At 58.0% G+C, this 19,354-nt stretch overlaps 2 protein-coding genes across 4 annotated transcripts; one reads left to right on the top strand and one right to left on the bottom strand.

The window, feature by feature from the left end:
* The first annotated feature begins 7 nt into the window (after positions 1 to 7).
* Positions 8 to 4,618, top strand: PDCL (phosducin like). Of its 3 annotated transcripts, none has more exons than XM_066201455.1 (5): positions 8 to 93; positions 844 to 891; positions 1,183 to 1,360; positions 1,981 to 2,162; positions 2,971 to 4,618. In XM_066201455.1, the coding sequence occupies exons 3-5, from the start codon at positions 1,189 to 1,191 to the stop codon at positions 3,520 to 3,522; spliced, it is 906 nt and encodes a 301-aa protein (XP_066057552.1). In that variant the 5' UTR covers positions 8 to 93; positions 844 to 891; positions 1,183 to 1,188; the 3' UTR covers positions 3,523 to 4,618. The 3 variants fall into 3 exon arrangements, with proteins under 3 accessions (XP_066057552.1, XP_066057550.1, XP_066057549.1); XM_066201453.1 differs by having other exon boundaries at positions 28 to 50; XM_066201452.1 differs by lacking the exon at positions 8 to 93 and adding an exon at positions 307 to 394.
* Positions 4,619 to 7,113: 2,495 nt separating this feature from the next.
* PTGS1 (prostaglandin-endoperoxide synthase 1) lies at positions 7,114 to 18,306 on the bottom strand. The gene is made up of 11 exons (XM_066201256.1): positions 18,164 to 18,306; positions 12,933 to 13,049; positions 12,663 to 12,803; positions 11,795 to 11,938; positions 11,289 to 11,470; positions 11,120 to 11,203; positions 10,603 to 10,849; positions 10,046 to 10,332; positions 9,276 to 9,423; positions 8,638 to 9,011; positions 7,114 to 8,560 (listed from the first exon to the last, which is right to left on the bottom strand). Exons 1-10 carry the CDS (start codon positions 18,270 to 18,272, stop codon positions 8,656 to 8,658), a joined length of 1,815 nt encoding a protein of 604 aa, XP_066057353.1. The 5' UTR covers positions 18,273 to 18,306; the 3' UTR covers positions 7,114 to 8,560; positions 8,638 to 8,655.
* Positions 18,307 to 19,354: the final 1,048 nt, after the last annotated feature.

Raw genomic sequence — 19,354 nt, 5'->3', positions numbered from 1 at the left:
CCTCCTTCCCGCCGTGCCCCGCGCGGCGGCCCCGGAAGGCGGCGGGAGCGGTGAGGCGGCGGGGCCGGGAGTTGTGAGGCCGGGCCGGGAGCGGTGAGGCGGCGGGGCCGGGAGTTGTGAGGCCGGGCCGGGAGCGGTGAGGCGGCGGGGTCGGGAGTTGTGAGGCCGGGCCGGGAGCGGTGAGGCGGCGGGGCCGGGAGTTGTGAGGCCGGGCCGGGAGCGGTGAGGCGGCGGGGCCGGGAGTTGTGAGGCCGGGCCGGGAGCGGTGAGGCGGCGGGGCCGGGAGTTGTGAGGCCGGGCCGGGAGCGGTGAGGCAGCGGGGCCGGGAGTTGTGAGGCCGGGCCGGGAGCGGTGAGGCGGCGGGGCCGGGAGTTGTGAGGCCGGGCCGGGAGCGGTGAGGCGGGCGGGGGGCTGTGGGGGGTCTCTTCGCTGCGCTCGGGAAGCGCCGCTGGGGCCGGTGCTCCCGGGCCCCGCAGCATCCCGGGTCGGGGCTCGGGGCGGCGGCGCGGGGCGGGGATCGGCCGGGGCGGGCGGTGGGAGCCGGGCCGGTTCGCTCGGGGCCCGCGGGGATAACCGGCCCCGGCCCGGCGTGTCCCGCCGCAGGCCCGGCCCCGCTGCGGGGCGGTCGCGGTAATCGCGGGCCATCTGGCGCTGTAATCCGCTCGATCTGGGGCTAGCTCCCGCCGAACCTGCAGCGTTCGGCAGCAAAACCGGGAGCCGGTCTGTGTCCGTGGGCTGATGGCGGGGTCTGTGTCTCGCACACGGCCGGGGCTGGCTGGGAGACCCCTGCACAGTCAAGCGTGAGCCCAAATCAACTGATTTGATTGAAATTTCTTCTTCCAGGTCTTGGCTGAAGCTTGTCTCTCTCTGAAAGACTGGAAAGGAATACAGGTCAGAACGCCTTGATTTGCTTTGTTACAGTGATAGTTTTTCAGCTCAAATAAATTGTTGTTAAATAATACTCAGTAGCTGGGAATCAGCCTGATGGAGCTGTCCAGTAAGGCTTTAAACTGAGTTTTAAATTGTGACTGAAGAATTAACCCAGGTGGCTGACTGCATCGAGGGCTGTTTGAGGAGGGGCTGTGTTCTCCTGGGGTTAAAAACTGCCCTGAGGAAGTAAAGGACCATCGCGATGCATTTTTGATCAGAAACACATCCTCTGTTTTGTTAATTTACTTTTAGAGCATAATGACTTCTACGGATGATAAACTGCTTGGTGAGAAGCTGCAGTATTATTACAGCAGCAGTGAGGGTGAGGATGAAGACAGTGAGAAGGAGGATAAAGAAGAGGGGGAGAGCAGCATTCCTGAAAGTGTGGGCGAGGTGGAGCTCAGCAGCGATGGCAGCGCTGTCAACACAGGTATCATCATATCCATGTACTTCTTTTGTAAATCCTTTGTTTTTTTGGAAATTTTGTATGCGCTTCTAAAATTCTTTTATTGAAATGAAACTCCTGGGTTTGGGCATATTTGAGTCAGGGGGTGAGCAATTCCTGGCTGTTGTCCAACCTTGCTTTTAATAGCTGTTCTTTTTATAATGTCTGACTTCTCCTCTGAGAGAATTCAAATTCAGCATTATTTCTGAAGCAGTCAAGGTTTGGATAGAAAGCTGAGACAAGGCTGATTCGTACAATTTGGTTGATAATATATCATTATTTTTGTTCTGATGAAAGCCATACTAACAGTAGGGGAACTCTTGTGGGCTGGTGGTTCTATTTCAAGAGCACAGATATTAATCTTTGGGACAATTACAAGACTAGCCTAGTTAAATAAATTGTAGCCTCCTTATTTAAAAAAAAAAAAATAGAAACTCAAGGACATGCAAATGGCAAATGACTTATTTCAGTGTTTTGCACCGTTACAGAAACGTTTACGTTCCGGGGTCGCTGTTTTCCTGACTTATAAATTATTCCTTGATTGTAAATGGTAGGTGAAATTGTGTTGTCTTCTTAGTACAAAATCCCTCCACATTTAACTGCAGGTCCTAAGGGAGTCATTAATGATTGGAGGAGGTTTAAGCAGCTGGAAACGGAGCAGCGGCAGGAGCAGCGCAGGGAGATGGAGAGGCTCATCAAGAAGCTGTCCATGACCTGCAGGTCTCACCTGGATGACGAGGCTGAGAAGCAGAAGCAGAAAGAGCTTCAGGAAAAAATCAACGGAAAGGTAGGATGGCACAGAGGAATTAAAATGCTACTTAAGTGTTTAGCAGTTTTGTTTGCCTGTGATAACAAGTAAGTGACTTAGCTGCAATACCAAAGAAGTCCAACAGCTTTTTCCAGATTTCTCGTCTGTTGATGAAGTAAGTCAACTTCAGGGGATTAATGTGAAGAGTTGTACAGTAAGAGCTCCAGAAATTGAAGATGTTGGAGTGAATGGTTTTAATCAGCTGGGCTATAAACTGGCTCTGAGCTGTAGTCAGAAAAGTTACTTATTTGCAGACATGTTTGTGCCTTCAGATGATGGAAGCTGGCTGTGCTCTCCTTGAGTGATGCAGATAAGTTTAATGAAGCAAGCGAACAGATGTAAAATACATAAAATCCTGTTAATTTCAATTCTACAGACACGATGGTGCCACAAAATGTTAACTGCAAAGCTAAATGAAAAGCTGATGAGAGAGAGGCTCATCTTAGGTCAGGCACAGTTTCCAAATCAGCGCTCCCAGCTCGGGGAAAGCACATGGCCACCATTAACCTGGATTAAAGTGGGAGCATGGAGCAGCCACTTGTGCTATTAGTGCAGCTTGTGAGAACTGGAATACTCGGGGCTGAAATCACTGTTCCCACTGGACGTGGTTTCTAATTAGATCAGAATGGAGTGTAATACACAGGGTGCTTGAGCCTTCATGGGTTGCACTTTGCTGTTATTAAAGATGAGTGACCCACATTAATCCTCTTGATTTCCATTCTCATTACGTAAGTGACCCACATAGCGGTGCAGATGTTTTTCAGGAATCTCCACGTGTGTTTTTTAGATGACTTTGCAAGAATACAACATGATCCACAACGACGAGGACGACGAGGAGTTCCTGCAGCGCTACAGGAAGCAGCGGATGGAGGAGATGAGGCAGCAGTTGTACAGTGGGCAGCAGTTCAAGCAGGTGTTTGAGATCACCAGTGGAGAAGCATTCCTGGACACCGTGGACAAAGAGCACAAGAGCACACTGATCATGATCCATATTTATGAAGATGACATCCCTGGCACCGAATCCCTCAACGGCTGCATGATCTGCCTGGCTGCTGAGTACCCAACAGTGAAATTCTGCAGAGTGAAGAGTTCCCTCATTGGTGCCAGCACTCGCTTCACCAACAATGCCCTGCCAGCTCTGCTGGTCTACAAGGCAGGGGAGCTCATCGGCAACTTCGTGCGCATCACTGACCAGCTTGGAGAAGATTTCTTTGCTGTAGACCTGGAGGCTTTTCTGCAGGAGTGTGGTTTGCTGCCAGAAAAAGACGTACTGCTCCTGACTTCTATACATAATCCATCTGCGTGCTACAGTGAAGACAGTGATCTGGAAATAGACTGAGGCATTGCTGCCAAGGGCCCGTAGGTGTAGTTGTGCTGTGGGATGTTCTTGTGCTAGGGATTGTTCTCTCTCCTCCATCCTGTGGGTATGTATTCCTCCCCTTCATGCACTTTGACTTTTGCTCATTAAAAATAGCAACGAGTTCCTAACATTTTCTTAAATTAATTCCGTATCTACAACTGAAACAGTCTCATTTCTATGCAATTCAAATGTGTTTTACTTACCACGAAGTTCTAACACAATTCAGTCATTTTAGGAGATTGTCTGTTGTCATGTCTCAGAGTCCTTGCACGTTTCCATTGAGATGTGGCCCCCAACTCCCTAAGACAAGAACTGAGACTGCAAATAAAAAAGTTTTTAAAATTCAAAACTTATTTAACCTGGTGCTGAACTGCTCCAGTTAAAGGCGTGAGGTCCCATGTTCCATTCCACAATTTGCAGTCTCCTTCCTGGGAGTACCTTGTTCTTACACTTGGCCTCAAATTTTTGTTCCTTTCTCGCCTACAAATAACGACAACCCCTGGCTTCATCCTGAAAATTGCTTTTCAGCCTGGAGAGAGTTCTTCTTCCCTTAACCTTCCCCGAGACATAAATGCAATTACAGCTCTTAATACATTCTTGGGTTCTAAAATACCTGTCCTTGGAGTTCACAGTACTCACTTGATCAGAAAATGAGCTCTGCCTCTTCAGAGAGACTGTCTGCTACAAAGAGTTCCGACCTGTGCTGAGCAGCAGCAACGAGAATTTTATGGGCAAAATGCAGAATGAGGACTTGAATAACCTCAGAATTTCATCTCGTGCTAAAATTACTAAATCTGTGCTAAAGTTCTCTCTGCCTTCAGGAGTAGTAAGTAGACTATCATTACCTAAATACATGTCCCAGTGTAATGCCATGTTTAATGATCAAATTTAATTGCAATTTTTATGTAAAGCACTTTGGAACACCAGGAAGAATTGCAAATGTGTATGTGGATCTTAATAGGATCTTAATAAGAATGGATCTTGGGCTAGAAAAAGAGACTTTCTAACTGTATCTATTTAAACTGTGTTTTAAAAAGTAGTATGAGCAGAAAAATAAATTATCTGTAATTTAAAAGGACTGAGTTGGCACAGATTGTAGCTGTTTTGAGGAAACTGGCAAAAATCCAGGTTTTCAAATGTGGTGAGAGATTATTTCTTTTCATCTGAGAATTGCAGAAAAAAAAAAAACCTGTGTAAGTTATATGAAATTAAATCATTCAATGTGAATATCAGCACATTGAAGGAAAATATCAAAGTAACTGTAACTCATATCTAGGATGAGATTCAGTAAAGTCTGTTGTGCAGACAAGGTGCATTTTAGCATCATCATATAACCCGTCCTGGAGAGGGGATCAAGGCAGAGCTGTCTGCTGGAGTTGCTTTGAAGTTTCAGTTTTATAAAGTGCTGTCTTTTTTTCGCCCCCTGTGGCAGCAAAACTGTAACAGGATCAAACCCTCTCCTGCTGCTCTGTGTCCAGTGGCCTGGAGCAAGGTGACTCCTGCTGAGGAACCTCCTGTGCTCGGGTGTGGGAGAGGTGGTTTGCAGTGCCAGTAGCAAAAGAGGAGAAGAAAAAAGGTCTGAATCCAATTAATCATTGGTCTGGAAAATATAACAAGCACAAGGGAGTGAGAAGCTGTGCCCTAACCCTGCTGCTCCTTCATGCACAGGCCACACAGCTGTGAGCAGGGAGAGGAGGCTGAGCTGGGAAAAAAGGCTGCTGCTGCTGCTTTTGCCCTTTCTTCAAGCTGAATTTTCAAGGAGTTCTATAAATAGGAGTTGAAAAAGCGCTTGTCAGGTAGGTGCGTTGCCTCTGGGAAATGTTTTGTTTAGGAAGGAGCAGCACAGTGCAGGGAGGCAGCCAGGAATGACGGGTAATACAGGCCCCTGTGGCATCACCTGGGTTTGCTCACAGTCAGTGATGTTCCAACACAAACAGCAGGGTTTGGGCACGGAATGTGAGTGCACAAGGAAGCACGGAGGGTTGCTTGGCGAGGGCAGGAGTGAAATCCCAGGATGAGCTCAACGTGGACATTTAATCGTGGTGCCAGGCAGTGCAGGACAAGATTTAGCAAAGGAAAGATTACACTGAGTTCTTCTGGCCTCCCATCTGCCCCTTCCTTGTGAAACGTTCAAAAGATGCCTCTGCTGAAAATCCAAACGGGCTTTCCCGTGCAGTCACTGGCCGGGGCAGGCTGGGAGAGTCCGGAGGCTCCCTCCAACAGGGGATTGCTTTTCTCCTCCTGCTCAGTCGGTCCTCGCCTCTGAGGCCACACGAGCCCAGATGGATGTTTTCATTGTTGCTGCAGGAACCCAGGCAGCCCCATCCTGGTGTCCCTGTCCATCCCCACCGCAGGCAAGCCACAGCTGGGCTCCTCAGAGGCCTGTTTAAACACACAGAGGGTGTCCTACGAGCTGTGTTTACCAAGAGCTCAAACGGAGGGTACTCTCCTCTGCACCGGCCCCACAGCACAACAGGGAGCCCTTGCCGTGGTTGGGTGATGCTGGTGGCCACACCAAACACCACCTCGTGAGGATGCAAACGCTGCCATGGCTGGAAAAGCAGCCCAGCAAACAAGAGCTGAGCAGAGCTGGGCTGGGGGAAGCTCTGTGTGTGCGGCTGTGCGTGCCCGGGCTCCTGGAGGAGATGTCAGTAGCGTGTTGGATGCTGTTCCTGGGGTTGGTATGTGTTGGTCCTTCAAAGAAACCATTTCAAAGCTTTTCCTGCTAGCAGGAGAGGGATGCTCTGCTGTCCCGGACTGGTTGGAAGAGGTGCCAGGTTTGCCCGAGGTGGCTCAGCCGAGCTGGCTCCCAGTGGAACATTCCCGCTTGCTGGCAGAGAGCGCCCAGGCTGCTCTGGGTGTGCCCCGGGGGCTCTGGTGCAGTTATCGGCTGCTCCCACGGCAGCGCTGGCAGCTGGTGATAGCCACGAGCACACACAGGATGTTTGTGGTTTAACTGAAACGAGCCGAGCTCGTGCCTCTCACCAGATGGATGGCAGGGATGCTCGGGGCTGGAGCAGCTCCTGGCCAGGAAGGGCGGTCACACGCACTGCTGGAAGTGTTCTGGGCTGGCTGCAGGCACGTGTGGGCGGGGAAGGAGCCAGTCCTGCTCTTGGATTGCTGCTCAGCGCTTCTGCACGACATGGTGGGACTGGGAGCACTGGGCTGTGCATGTGCCAGGACGGGGCAGGGCCAGCCCAGGGCAGCACGGAGCAGGTGAAGCAGGTCCTGTTGGCCTCCCTGCCTCCCCACATCCCCTAGGAAACTAAAATCCAGATATCCTGGTAATGCCATCCCATTCCTGAAGGGCTGAAGAGAGTGAGTGAGAAGGCTCATGCCTTGGGAGTCTCTGCCTGGAGACGTTCCCTTGCTATGACGTTCTCCTACCACGTCCCTGCCAAGGCACCAGCCCTTTAAACCTCCCTGGTTTAAAATTCCTGTAACACCTCCCTGGGAATCCTGCCGGGGTGGAGCGGAGGCTCAGGAGTGCTCCCCTCCTCCAGGACAGCACAGGAAGGGGCCGCAGCTGCGTGTTCTCTCGCAGACTGTGGCTGTTCCATGTCTACAAAACAGCCAGGCAGTCAGATCTACGTGTGGATAGTTTTTATGTGATAGAAATACACAATGTTGGTCTGAGCGCTGTGTCACCGCGGAATTACAGAATATCCTGAATTGGAAGAGACCCACAAACATCTTCACAGTCCAACTCCTTGCCCTGCCCAGGACAACCCCAACAATCCCACCCTGTGCCTGACAGCATTGTCCAAACGCTCTGTCCAGTGGCATTGCAGCAGCACGGGGCTGGGGCCAGAGGGGAGGAAAGTCCAGACCGCCTCAGCACGCTCACAGACCCCCATGGAAGCATCTAAGGGAGGATGATTGCTTCATGGGTCAGCAATGACCCAGCACAGTGCTGGTGAGCACAGCCAGAAATAGAGGAGTTTTTAAAATCGTTTATTAAATATCCTTTTTCCTGGAGCTTAATCGGGATCTGATGGGGATCAAGGCCAGTGACAGTGGCTGCCAGCTACCATGTGGCTGGGCAAGGACTGAGGTGTGTTTTGGGAGGAGGACAGAAGCAGGCTGTGTGTGCTGTGAGGATGCGTTTGCTGAGCTGTTAGTGCAGAAAAGGGTGATGATTCTGGGATGGAAGAGACTCCATCCCTTTGTGTGCACAGAGGTAGCATCTTGCTGGGTGCAGCCCCGGGTTGGCAGCCAGTGGAACATGCCAGGGTCCAAGCCAGCATGACACAGCAGGTCTGGGGATGTGACCTCATGCTCCTCTCTGGTCTCCTCCAGGAGAGACTGCTTTGGTTCCTTCTCCCAGCTGTGCATGTGTGCTGGGCAGGCTGTTGCAGGAGAATTGGATCAGAACAGACTTTTACTGCAAGCTCATCCACTGCTGGGCAGCACAAACACTGTGTCCTCCCCGTCCCTCTGCACGCTGCCACCTCCTCTGCATCCCTCAGGCAGCTCATCGCTTCACCAGGTGCAGCAGGGGAGGAGGGAGTGCTCCCTGGGCTCTGGGCTCCTGTTCTGAGCAGGAAGGAGTGTCTACTGGAAACAGATGTTGTGTGAAGAAAGACTGGACTCCTGGTGAGCAAGAGTTAAGTCAGTGCTAACCAGTTAACTAAAATTAAATTTTTCCAGCCTTACACCTTTCACTAATTCTCAAAATGGTTTTCAGGCATAATGTGGATATGACCCCTCTGGAAGAGGGGCTGCTGGTGGCCTGGTGCTGGGAGGCAGCGGGGATGGAAGGTGACAAAGCACTGGGGAGTCCAGAGTGTCCCCTGGGGAACTCCAAAGCTGTTTCGTGCAAGGTATTCGCTGTCAAGAGAACGGAGTCTGCTGAGGACAGAGCTGGCAGCCACACTCCCGAGGCACTCGAGTTTTTCAGAGAGCAGGGAGCAGCCTCTCCTCGAGGGCTGGCATGGAGGGCACCCAGGGTGGGACCGTGTCCTGTCCTGTTTCTGTTGGGCACAGGGGTGGCAGGTTCCTGTGTCCCCACCAGTCACTGCAGGAAGGAACAGGACACTCAGCACCGGGCCGGGAGCTCAGCTCAGCCTGCGCCAGGGCAAGGCCACTCCCTACCTGGGCAGGTCATCCCTGCTAGAGCTCTGTGGATGATCCTCCAGCCCGAGGGCTGCCGTGCTCCGCAGCGTCCGGCACGTGGAACGCCACGTACGGGCACTTCCTCACGTTGAGGCACACCAGCTTCTCCAGGGATGCCGTCTTAACGATCTCAAAGCCAGTTGCTCCACCAAAGGTACTGGGTTTCCAGTACTCTGGGGAGCAGATGGGATTTCCAAAAAGCCCCTTCAGGGAAAACGGAGCTCCGATCTCCACCATGCTTTCCCCAAAAATGCCGTTGGGTTGGGGTTTCTCGAGCAGCAAGCCTGGGTAAAACTCCAGGGCGTCGATGTCTCCATACAGCTCCTCCAGCTCTGCTGCCTTCTCTTCCTCTCCTGCACCAAGTGAACATCAGAGTGCTCTAGCAAGAGAATCACACCCGGCAAGGACTTGCAGTGGGCAAAGGGAGGGTGGCTCCCTCGCAGGCTGCGGCAAGCCTGACTTCCAGGCCAGGGACTGTGCTCTGGACCAGTCCTCCAGCCCCCAGGAGCAAGGACCCCTGCATCCCCTGCATCAGCCCACTGCGGGGCCATGAGCAGGGACGGGCAGAGCACCTCCCCTGCCCCAGCCAAGCCCCAGGAGCAGCACTGCAGCCCTACCTGTCAGCTCCTGGAAGGACTTGTAGGGCTTCATGCCAAACCTTTTCCGATACTCATTGAAGGGTTGTAGCCTCAGCTGCCGGGACTCCTTGATGACCCCAACAGCCACGTGCAAGACATTGGCGTTGATGGTCTGTCCGCCACCGATCTGGGGGGGAGAGCACAAGGAGGAGCACACATCAGGCACAAGGCAGCACCGGCATCAGCTCCAGAGGGCCACCACACTAAAGCATGCTGGGCTCGTGTTGTGGACACCAGCACATCATTGCAGCAGCAAGAGGAGGTGGACGGTGCACAAACCAGCTGTAGAGCAGCCTGGTCAGGTCAGCCCTGTTCCCAGGGCAGGAGACGTCCAGGGTGGACAGTCACCCAGTGACCTGCGATGATGAGGGAGATTTCAGGCTCACTGGGAGATCCCAAAGGGCCTCAGGCTCAGCCTCAGCTCAGCTGCTTGGCACAAGCAAAGAGGGTCAGGAATGGAGCCGCAATCGCTTGGAAGGAAACATCCATGCGATGGCAGCAAAGAACAGCGCCAGACGCTGCTGCACCGCCGGGCGGGGAGACCCCGGCTTCCACGGGCTCCTGGCATCACCGGAATGTTTGCTGCAGAGCACCAAGGAGAAGGAGCGGGGACTGGCCAGGGCCAGCCTCGCCGCCGTGCTGGTGGGGAGCACTCCTGATGTGGCCAGCAGGTGCAGCCCTGGGCAGACTCGGCGTGACATGTGCCCCACTGCGTGAGTGTCCCTCCTGGGGAGGGCAAAGGACCTTACCCTGCCTGCTACCTGCTTGGAGAAGGACTCCACCAGTGCCTCCACGCCGTAGTCCGTGAGCATGGAGGTGTTGTAGAGGAACTGCTCGTAGCTGTACTCTTGTCCCTGGATGATGAAGGAGTCGGGCATCAGCCCGTGCCAGTGATAGAGCTGGTTGAACTCCACGGCGATGCGATTCCGGTACTGGAACTGCGACCCAAACAACAGCTCGGGGTCGAACTTGAGGCTCAGGTAGTACCCACTGAGGTGCTGGACGTAGTCTTCAACAACGATCTTAATGGTCTCCCCTGGGCAGGAGAAAAGAAGCAGCTGGCAGCAGCAGGAGGCACCGGCTCTGTACCTGAGGCGTTACCCACGTCTCCCACAGCAGCCATCCGCCACCTCCTGACCATTTTTGATGGACCAAAGCCAATTTTTTCGCTATATGGGCCAAAACAAACGATTCCCAGAAGGATGCCAGAGGAAATGCCCCAAAGGCAGTTTGGCTATTACCCTCAAGAAGGGCCTGGCCAGGGGGCCGCCCAGGGGGGGGGGCCAGGGCGGCACCTGTTCCTCACCGATGAGGATGAGCCGTGCCGTCTGGAAGAGCTGCTCGTCGCTCCAGGTGGGATGGTCCCGCTTGAGCAGGTCGCAGACGCGGTTGTGCTCGCGCAGCCAGAGCGTGGCGTACACGCAGAGCCCCGGCAGCAGCCCGAACACCTCCTGCCCCACGGCCAGCTGCTGCTCCTTGGGCACGCCCGACGGGTACACCATGTGAACAGGAGCCTCGGTGACCGTGGGCGGGTACACCTCTCCATTCACCACCTGGGGACGCAACAACGAGAGGGCAGAAAGGGCAGAGGGGGCAGAAAGATCCCGGGAAAAGCCCACCCAGCCAGGAGGTGCCTCTCTAAGGCTCCCCTGCAAGAGGTGAGTGGAATGGAAACACCTCCCTCATACAGCCCCAAACACCAGCAGCTGTCAGCTACACAAGGTGTCAGGGCTGGGGTCTCCCAAGGGCTGCCAGAGGAACACGGGCTTCAGGCAACCCTGGCTCACAGGGCTGGGGTGTGTTTCAGTTGTGCTGGGTGGTACCTGGAATTTCAGCTTCCCGTCTCGGAAGAGTCTCAGCTGGTGCTGCCGCTGCAGGTTGTCCCCATACAAATGTCCCAGGTCCACCTGTGGAGAGCACAGGGCATCGAGGCTGCTCCGAGAGGGACAGGAACCCCGGCAGCCCTCGCTCCCGCCGCGCCCACGGCCTCACCCCGTGCCCCAGCGCCTTGGTGAAGCCACGTCCCATCCTCCCAGATGTCTTGAAGAACTGGTGGGTGAAATGCTGGGCGAAGAAGGCAAACATCATGTTGGTGCCTCGGGGATCAGCCTCGAACTTCTGCCGCAGCAGGAACCTCTCCGCCAGGAGCTGGGGCTCGGGGAGCTTCAGCTTCCCTGCAAAGGATGGAGGCTGAGGGCAGATGCCCGGTGCCAACCCAGCAGGGCTGCTGGTGGTATCTGCTGCAGCATCAGGCACAGACTCATCTGCACAGGCACCTTGCAGCCCTCTCACACAGGCCATGACATGCCCCAGCAGCTCAGCCTGAGCTGTCCCAGCAGCAATCTGGATGCCATCAGGCTCCTCCTGCTGCAGAGCCAGCCCGGGCAGGACACTGATGGCACATGGCACTGCCTTGCAGATGTGTCCATGGCAGCAAAACTCGGCCTTGGCTGGGTGGGAAACACTCAGGGTGTGGGTCCCCTGGACCAGCCACATACCTTTGGTGCCCATGGGCGTGGGGCAGTCGTCCGGCACGGGCGGGAGGACACGGGTGTAATAGCTGACATTGGCATAGGCCTCCCAGCTGATGTAGCCGTAGTCAGAGTTGAAAGTGGGGGGGCTGGGGATGAGATTGGCACGAACTGAAAAGAGAGAGGGGGGTCACCACTGTGGGGCTTGAGGCAGCAACCCACAGGCTCTGCCTCTGGTCCCTGCCCGCCTGCTCCGTGCTGCCAGACACCCCAAAAACCAGAAAGGTACCAGCAGTGGAGGCATGTGGGTGCCCTGGGCTTTGCTGCGGGCCTTTGAAAGGCTGCAGTTCCCTGCAGAAAAGGAGGGCTCGTGCTAATGTGCTAAGTGGATTCTTGGATGATGAATGAGATGACAAACCCATAGAAATGGTGAAGCCAACAGCCGGAGCCTTGTGAGTGTGTCGCTACGGCTCCAAGAGCTGCAACCTAAATATTTATGCAAAGTGATGAATGTGGGGACATGAGTAACAAGGGCCATATTTCCACAGCCTGCTTTCTGTGCAGCTGTGAAAGAGCTCCTTGGCCCCGGGGAGTGCAGCATGCCAAGAGCTGCTCATGTTTTCCAGCCAGCTGGCAGCTTGGCACAGTGCTGGGGACCCCCTACACCCCACTGCAACCAGGCTGGGCAGCCCCCCGGGCACAGTGACAGTGTGACAGGGTGCTGGGAGGACAGGGTGACAGCCTTCTGGGTCTCCTGGTGAGGTGACTCAAGCCCAATGCCCACCCTGCTCACAGGAGCTGCTCAGCATCGCTGCAGCCCTGCTATCCCCACCCACACCTCTGGCCATGCCAGGGGCTTCTCAAGCCCTGCTGAAGCCCCCCTCCAACCCCTCACCTGTCAGCACGAGCCTCATGAGCGTGCCCCTGATGAAGGTGCTGTTGATAATGTCCCAAAACCACTTGAAGTGGGTGAGGATGAAGTGGTAGAAGGCAGGACTGGGCTTCAGCAGGTTGTGGAGACGTGTCCAGACCTCAGCTGGGGGAAACAGAGCAGTCACTCTCCCTGCTGAGGAGCCGGCCCAGCCACACCTGCTGCCAGCGAGTGCTGTAGGCACAGTGCTGCCCTGGCACCCACAGGTGCCAGATCCCGGGGAGAGGCACTTACGGGAGGTGCAGTTGACCCCGTAGTACCCCGTCCGTGTGCAGTCACACTCGTATCCTCCCAGGCCGACCCTCACACACACCCCTTGGTTCTGGCACGGGAAATAGCAACAGGGATTCACTGCAGTGAGAGAGAGAGAGAGAGAGAGAGGGAGAGACATCACCATCCAGCCACCGCACCATTGCAGCTGGTGGCTCCCTGCTCCTCGGGGGGGACGCTGCCTCGGGCACAGCCCGGCCGGCTCCAGCTCAGGAGGTTCTGTGCTGCAGGAGCCAAGCCCTGCCCTGTTGTGGTGCTCTCCCCCAGGCCTGGGGGCGTAGCCTCGTGCCTGCTGTGCCCCCGGAGCCCCGGCACAGGATAAAGCCGTGCAAACAGCGAGCGTGTTAATAACAAGAGCCATTGTCAGGGCGGTTTGCTTTGGCAGGGGCCGCTCGGCGCCCGCCGCCCCCGGCGGATCGAAGGGGCCTCTCTGGGCTCGCTCCCGGCTCCCGCCCGGCCCCTTCCTCCACCACCGTCATGCCCAGCCTGCAGGGACGAGATAAGGGCCCCTTCCAGCCCTGCCCGGGGCGGTGGGACCGTGTGGCACAGGGAGACCCCCTGGCGCAGAGCAGCTCCCACGCCGAGGCAGCACCATCCACACCAAGCCTCTCCGCATCGTCCCGGAGCAGGGAGATCCTCGTAACTCCACCATCCGCAGCCCCTCCAAGAGCAGCAAAGCTCAGGAGAAAGAGAAACACAGGCCATGGTGGCCAGAGACTCCTCTGCCTTCCATCTGCCCAAGGAACGCTCTGGAAATTGGGATGCTCTCTGTCGCAGCTGCCTCTTGGAATCCTCACCAGTGGCATCCTCAACTCACCGAGCGAGGTGTGTCCCCACAGACCCTGGACAGAGCCTTTGTGCCAGGAGGAGGGAAGTGCCTAAAGCCCAGACCTCCTGGAGCACACCTGGCTTTGTCAGAGCACACTGGGGGCCACCAGCCCCATTAGGACACACAGCGCTCACGGACAAAGGTGCCACCAACACAATGGCCAGCTCTGGAGCTGCTGGCTGCAGGAATGGGGACAGCCACTGCCTGTGTCCCAGCTGATGGAGGAAGGTCTCCTGAGTCCATCAGCTGCTCCATGTGGTTCGTGACCAGACCTGCTTCAGGTTCTTCTGGAATTTGGGAACAGGTTCCATTGCTGGGGTGGTGGGATGGGCATGCAGAACAGAAACCACATTTTTCCATAAGAAATTGCAGGAAAAAAATTAACATCTTTGGAAAATAAAGTTGATTTTATGCTCAGTTGCTCAGTCTTCCAACAGCCACACACTCGGGGCTGCCTGGCAGCCCGAGGCTCAGCCCTGAGGTCCCAAATCCCTCACGGAACAGGGCCCGACTTGCAAAGACACGTTCAGCTCCCAGCACTTCCATCAGGCTCCCTTTCATCTCGGATCTTTTCATGTCTCCAGACGGGAGGCAGCAGGCAGGATCTTATTTATCTCAGACAAATTAAGGTCAGACCACCCGTTCGGAGTTTTGCAAGATGGAAATTTTTGGAAAGGGGGAGGTGTTGCAGCACAGCTGGAGCATCCTCTGGGCTATTCCCACGCCGGTAACTCCACACTCAGCTCTGCCGCAGACCCGGCAAAAGCCCCGAAGAGCAGCCCCGTGCCGTGCCCGGAGCACCCCGGGGGAAGCCGGGCTTTTGTGGGCGCCGCAGCCACGGGGCTGGGAGGACGCTCCGTGCCACAGGCTCCGTGCCGGTCGCGTCCTGCCCCGTCTCTCCAGCTGACCTGGGGAGTCAGGAGGAGTTCGCCCTGCCGGGGCCCTCCCCGGTGCGGGGCACGATCCCAGGCGGGTTTGGCAGCGTGCCGGGCTTGGCCGGGCCGTCTCCTCCCACGGTTCAGCGCGGTGTCACTGCCGCGGGGTCCCCGAGGCGGGGTGGGACCAGCATGTTCCAGCCAAAAGGGTGGGAAGGGGATGGAGCGTGTCCTGGCCCGCGACACCAACCCCCTCACATCCTCACGGAGCCTCCCTGTGCGGCAGCTCCGTGCCTCTCCACGCCCCGGCCAGGAATCCTGCGCCGGCCTTGCCAGCGCGGCTCCAGGTATGGGGAAAGCCGCTGGCAGCGTGCGCGGGGAGCGCGGCCCCTCCGTGCCGCCGGGGCTGCGGCACACGCTCCATCACCGCTGAAAAATGCCACATTTCGGCGACAACATCCGCTCCGCCAACCGCAGCCAAAGCAACCTGCGGTGAATCACGGCCGGGATGGAGCCGGGCTCGCTCCACGGGCCACGGCCCCGCTGCCGCGGGCTTTGAAGGCGATGGAGCGCTTACGCACTTGTTTTTCTGCTCCAGGAAGGTTTCCTCGGGCCCGCGGACTCTTCACAGCACACACACCAAAGCCAGATTGTCATCTGCAATCACTTCTGGCGGCAGCGTGAGCAGGAGCGGCGTGCCGGGGCCACAGCTGTGCTGCACGCGGGCTCGGCGATCCTCCCCCCGCACCTGAGGCAGGCTACCTGCCCAGGGGGGGCTGCAGGGCTGACACAGCCCCCGGGCTCTCTGCCTTCGCTCTGCAGCCCTGGCTGACTCTGTGAGCCCCACTGCAGAGGGGGTGTGCTGGGAGGAGGCACAGACCACGGGCAGTGTAAATATGTGGATGCAAAGCAGCTCTGCCAGAGGTCCCCACCATGACTGACACAGCCTGTGCCCCACCTGCCCCGGTGCCTGCGGCTCGGGCACACGGCGGCGTTGGGGGGCTGCCGCTGCCCCCGTTCGGCAGCGCGAGTCGTGCACTGAGTGCTGAGGGGATGGTCAGGTTTACTTTGCAAAGAACACTTGAACAAAACTGCACCCCTGAAGGCAAGTTAGCAGCCAAGGGCAATATCGGCAGGGAAAACTGAGAAACACCTTGGGACCAGCCTGGCTCTGCTCACAGCCAGAGGAGAAGTCTACAGAGAGCAAACACCATGGCCCAGAGCCAAGGTGCAGCCTGTGAGGAGTCAAGCGGAGTGCTCTGGGCAGCAAATATCAAGTGAGCAGGAGATCCCAGCCTCAGCCCAACATCCTGTTATTTGGTCTTTGAGAGCAGATCCGAGGACTAGATTAGGGCTTTGGTCCTCCTGGCGCAACGCTGGGGAGAAGCAGGGCCCGGATGCTCTGCTGACAGCACCTCAGGGCACAGCACAGTTCCCCTAATTTCTCAATCAGATATCTCCCTCCCTAATTAAGGCTTGGACAAAAGTCTTCCTTTCATGTATATCGTGTATCCCAGGTATTTTTTTTTCCCCCCACATAATGAAATTTGCTTTGACCGTGCTGTGCAGCTCCAGGACTACACCATTCCAGCTGCTTCAGGCACGTGGGTCCCCAGCATGTCCCCAGGCCCTGTCCTGTGCTCAGCAGGACACACAGGCGCTGGCCCCAGCCGTCCTCAGCTCCCAGAGGAACTTCTCAGGAAGATAAGGCACATGTAAAGAGATGGCCAAGCCAGAGAAGGAGCAGGGCAGAGGCTGTCCCTTATCTGTCCCACCACCTGGGGTCCAGCCCAGCCAGTGACAGCCAGGTCTGTCCCCTGGGGCCCTCCTTTCGTCAGATGCGGCTGATGTGCCCTGCAGTGGGGCACCTGCCACCTCCCCAGCCGCACCGGGGTCACCCAGCCCCCCTGTTTCTGGTGGCTGGACCTGTCACATTCTGCCAGGTCACAGCCCAGCTCCTGGAGTCCCCTGCAGGGCTGGCATGGCTGCCCTCTGCACGGCCATGGGATCCGTGCTGCCACGGGTCACGTTCCCTTTCTGGAATGTTCATAGCCAAAACAGGAAAGTCTGCACCTTGAGGTCACTGGTTTTGCAGAGGACCAGCTGCTCCAGCGTGGAGAAATCCCTGCTCTCCTGGCAGGATGGGGAGGGCAACACCCCCTGCTCTGCGCCAGCTCTGCTGGGCCCAAACCCACTCGGTTTGGGTCACCTCTGCCACGGTCCTGCTCCCCCTGCCATGGGGGTGCCTGCCGCATTCCACATGCTCAGCCTGTGCACATTGTGGGGACTCTAGGGTGTGGACACCTCGCCTCCCACAGCAGGAGGTTGACCTGGGCAAGCTGCTGGAGATGGGGTCACCACTGGCACCAGCTGAACACAGGTGGCCAGAGACCCTTGAGAGAGGCAGCCCGTGTGCCTGGGCTCATTTTGCTGAGAATGTTGCTTTAGAGAGGAATTGTAAAATCTGACAAGAGCCTCGAGTCCATGCTGCTTTTCTTTAGGGAATAGGGTAATTTCACAGAAGAGGGACTGGAATCAATGCCCTGCGTAAGGATCTGAAGGAATCTGCGCTGTGCGGGCTGGGGACGGGAGCTGATGGGGTTTGAGAAAGGGTTTTATTTAACCACATGCTCCACGGGTGCCTGCCATAATCAGCACTATTCCTTGACATCTCCTGCTGTGCCTGGGGTTGGGCAGCACGTGCCGAACTCCTGCAGCACATGGGCACGGGAACGAAAGGATGGCTGAGGCCACCAGAGCCATCCCTGCTGCTCCCAGCCCTCCAGCCCCACTCCCAGCCTCAGCGTCACCGGGAGTGTGTTTGGGGACAGCGGGAAGGGCCCTGGCTGCCAGCTCGGGCGGGGATTGTCGCCCTTTCCTTGGCGAAGCCCCGTGCCGGACCGGAGGCTGCCGGAAGCAGCCGGGCACTGGCGCTCAGCCCGCTGCTGGGGCCGGCCCGGGGTGGCCGCGGTCTTGGCCGGGGTCCAGCCCTGCCGTGAGTCCCCGGCCGCCTGGGGCCAGCGATGTCTCCCCCGGGCCCTGAGTGTGGTCCCTGCGCGGCCGCTGCGGGAGGCGGAGGGGAAGTTTGTTCTACCCGGGTGCGTTTGCTCCCAGCCAGGCGCGACGGGCCGAAACCTGCGGCTCCGGGGGCTGCGGGCACCCTCCCCCGGGCGGTGGTCGTGGGGCTCCTGGCAGCCGCCCCTGCCCACCCTGCCTGCCCTGGTGCCGTTGGGCACCGGCGGGCGAAGAGCAGCCGGGGGTGAGGAGCCCGATCCCGCCCGGGACCCGCCGGAGCGCGGCCCGGTCCCGCAGCGCTCCCCGCTTCCCCGGGACTCCCGGTACCGGACCCTGCGGGACCAGCTCCCCTCGCGCCCCCCGGTGCCGAATGCCCCCTGTTCGGGATGTCGCCGCTCCACCGGTGCCGACTCCCCCGCGTCTCCCTCCCTCCCTCCCTCCCTCCCTCCCTCCCGGTGCGGTCCCGCCCCGCGTACCGGAGCCGGTGCCGGCGGCGCTCCCGGCGGCGCAGAACAGCACGGCGTGGGCGAGCAGCAGCCGCAGCCCCGCGGCCGGGGGGGCCCGGGCCCGGCACCCACCGCCCATGGCGAGAGGCAGCTCCGCCGCGTCCCGCCGTCGCACCCGGCGCGGCCCCGCCGCTCCCGCCCCCGCCGCGCCGCCTCCCGCCCCCGACGGGACGGGACGGGACGGGACGGGGCCGCCTCCGGCAGCCCGGCCCGCCGGGGGGCTGCCCCGCTGCGCTGCCCTCCCCTGGTCCCCTCGGCCACCGCCTCATCCCCCGCCGTGCCCCGCTCCGTGTCTGCCCCGGGAACCCCAAATTCCCTCCTTTCCCGCCCAGTTCCCACCTATCTCCGTACCCAGCTGCTGGTCCCCACATCCCGCTGCATCCCCACGCCCTGTTCCCACGGCCCCAAATCCCTGTTCCACACCCCAGGTCGCCCAGGACTCCATGGCCACCCCCCGATCTCCTCGGCCTGGCTCGGCTCCTCCGAGTGCCCGAAGGGGCTGCCCAGGCGGTGCTGCCCGGCTGTGCCCGGAGCCAGGCTGCCCGCAGCCGCCAGCGGCCACAAAAGCTGAATTAATCGGTGAAACCATCGCTGGGTGTTTCCTGCCGGATGCTTTGTTCCCAGCACCAACCGCTGGCAGCGGCGACAGGATCCAGCCAGCCCAGCCCGGGCAGGCACCAGCCACCCCACAGGAATCGTGTGGGGCTGGGAGAGGCTCTGGCATGGCTCTAGGGTGGGCGAGAGCATGGTGGGCTGCAGACCTTGCTGGGATGTCCCCAGACTGATGGACCCCAGGGCTCAGAGCCTGCGGTTGCTGACGCTCCTCTGTGCCGAGCTGTGGAAGTGGCAGAGACCCCAGCAGGGGCCTGGCGAGGGGGAGGATTATCGCGGGTTTTGCTGAGCTGCAGGAAGCCCTGGCAGGCTGGGGGAGCGCAGTTCCTGCGTGGATCCTGCTTGATTCCTCTGCGGGGTTTCAGCGGCAGGGAGGGAGTGTCCTCACAGGGCAAGTGGCTTTCATAGGTGTCCAAAAATGAGCACGGGCCTCAGATCCAGCTTCAGCAGGCAAATGCACCAGCCGTGACATAAACATGAGCTCAGTGGGGCTCTCGATGCGCTCACGCAGGGTGGGGACACCGTCTCTGCCTCCCGCTGAGGAACTCA

This window comes from Chamaea fasciata, unplaced genomic scaffold (genome assembly GCF_029207755.1).
Source record: "Chamaea fasciata isolate MVZ Bird 193981 ecotype frontalis unplaced genomic scaffold, bChaFas1.0.hap1 SCAF_20, whole genome shotgun sequence".
Classification (NCBI taxonomy): domain Eukaryota; kingdom Metazoa; phylum Chordata; class Aves; order Passeriformes; family Sylviidae; genus Chamaea; species Chamaea fasciata.
The sequence above is the reverse complement of the archived record's forward strand: the minus strand, read 5'-3'. Positions and strand labels throughout refer to the sequence as shown.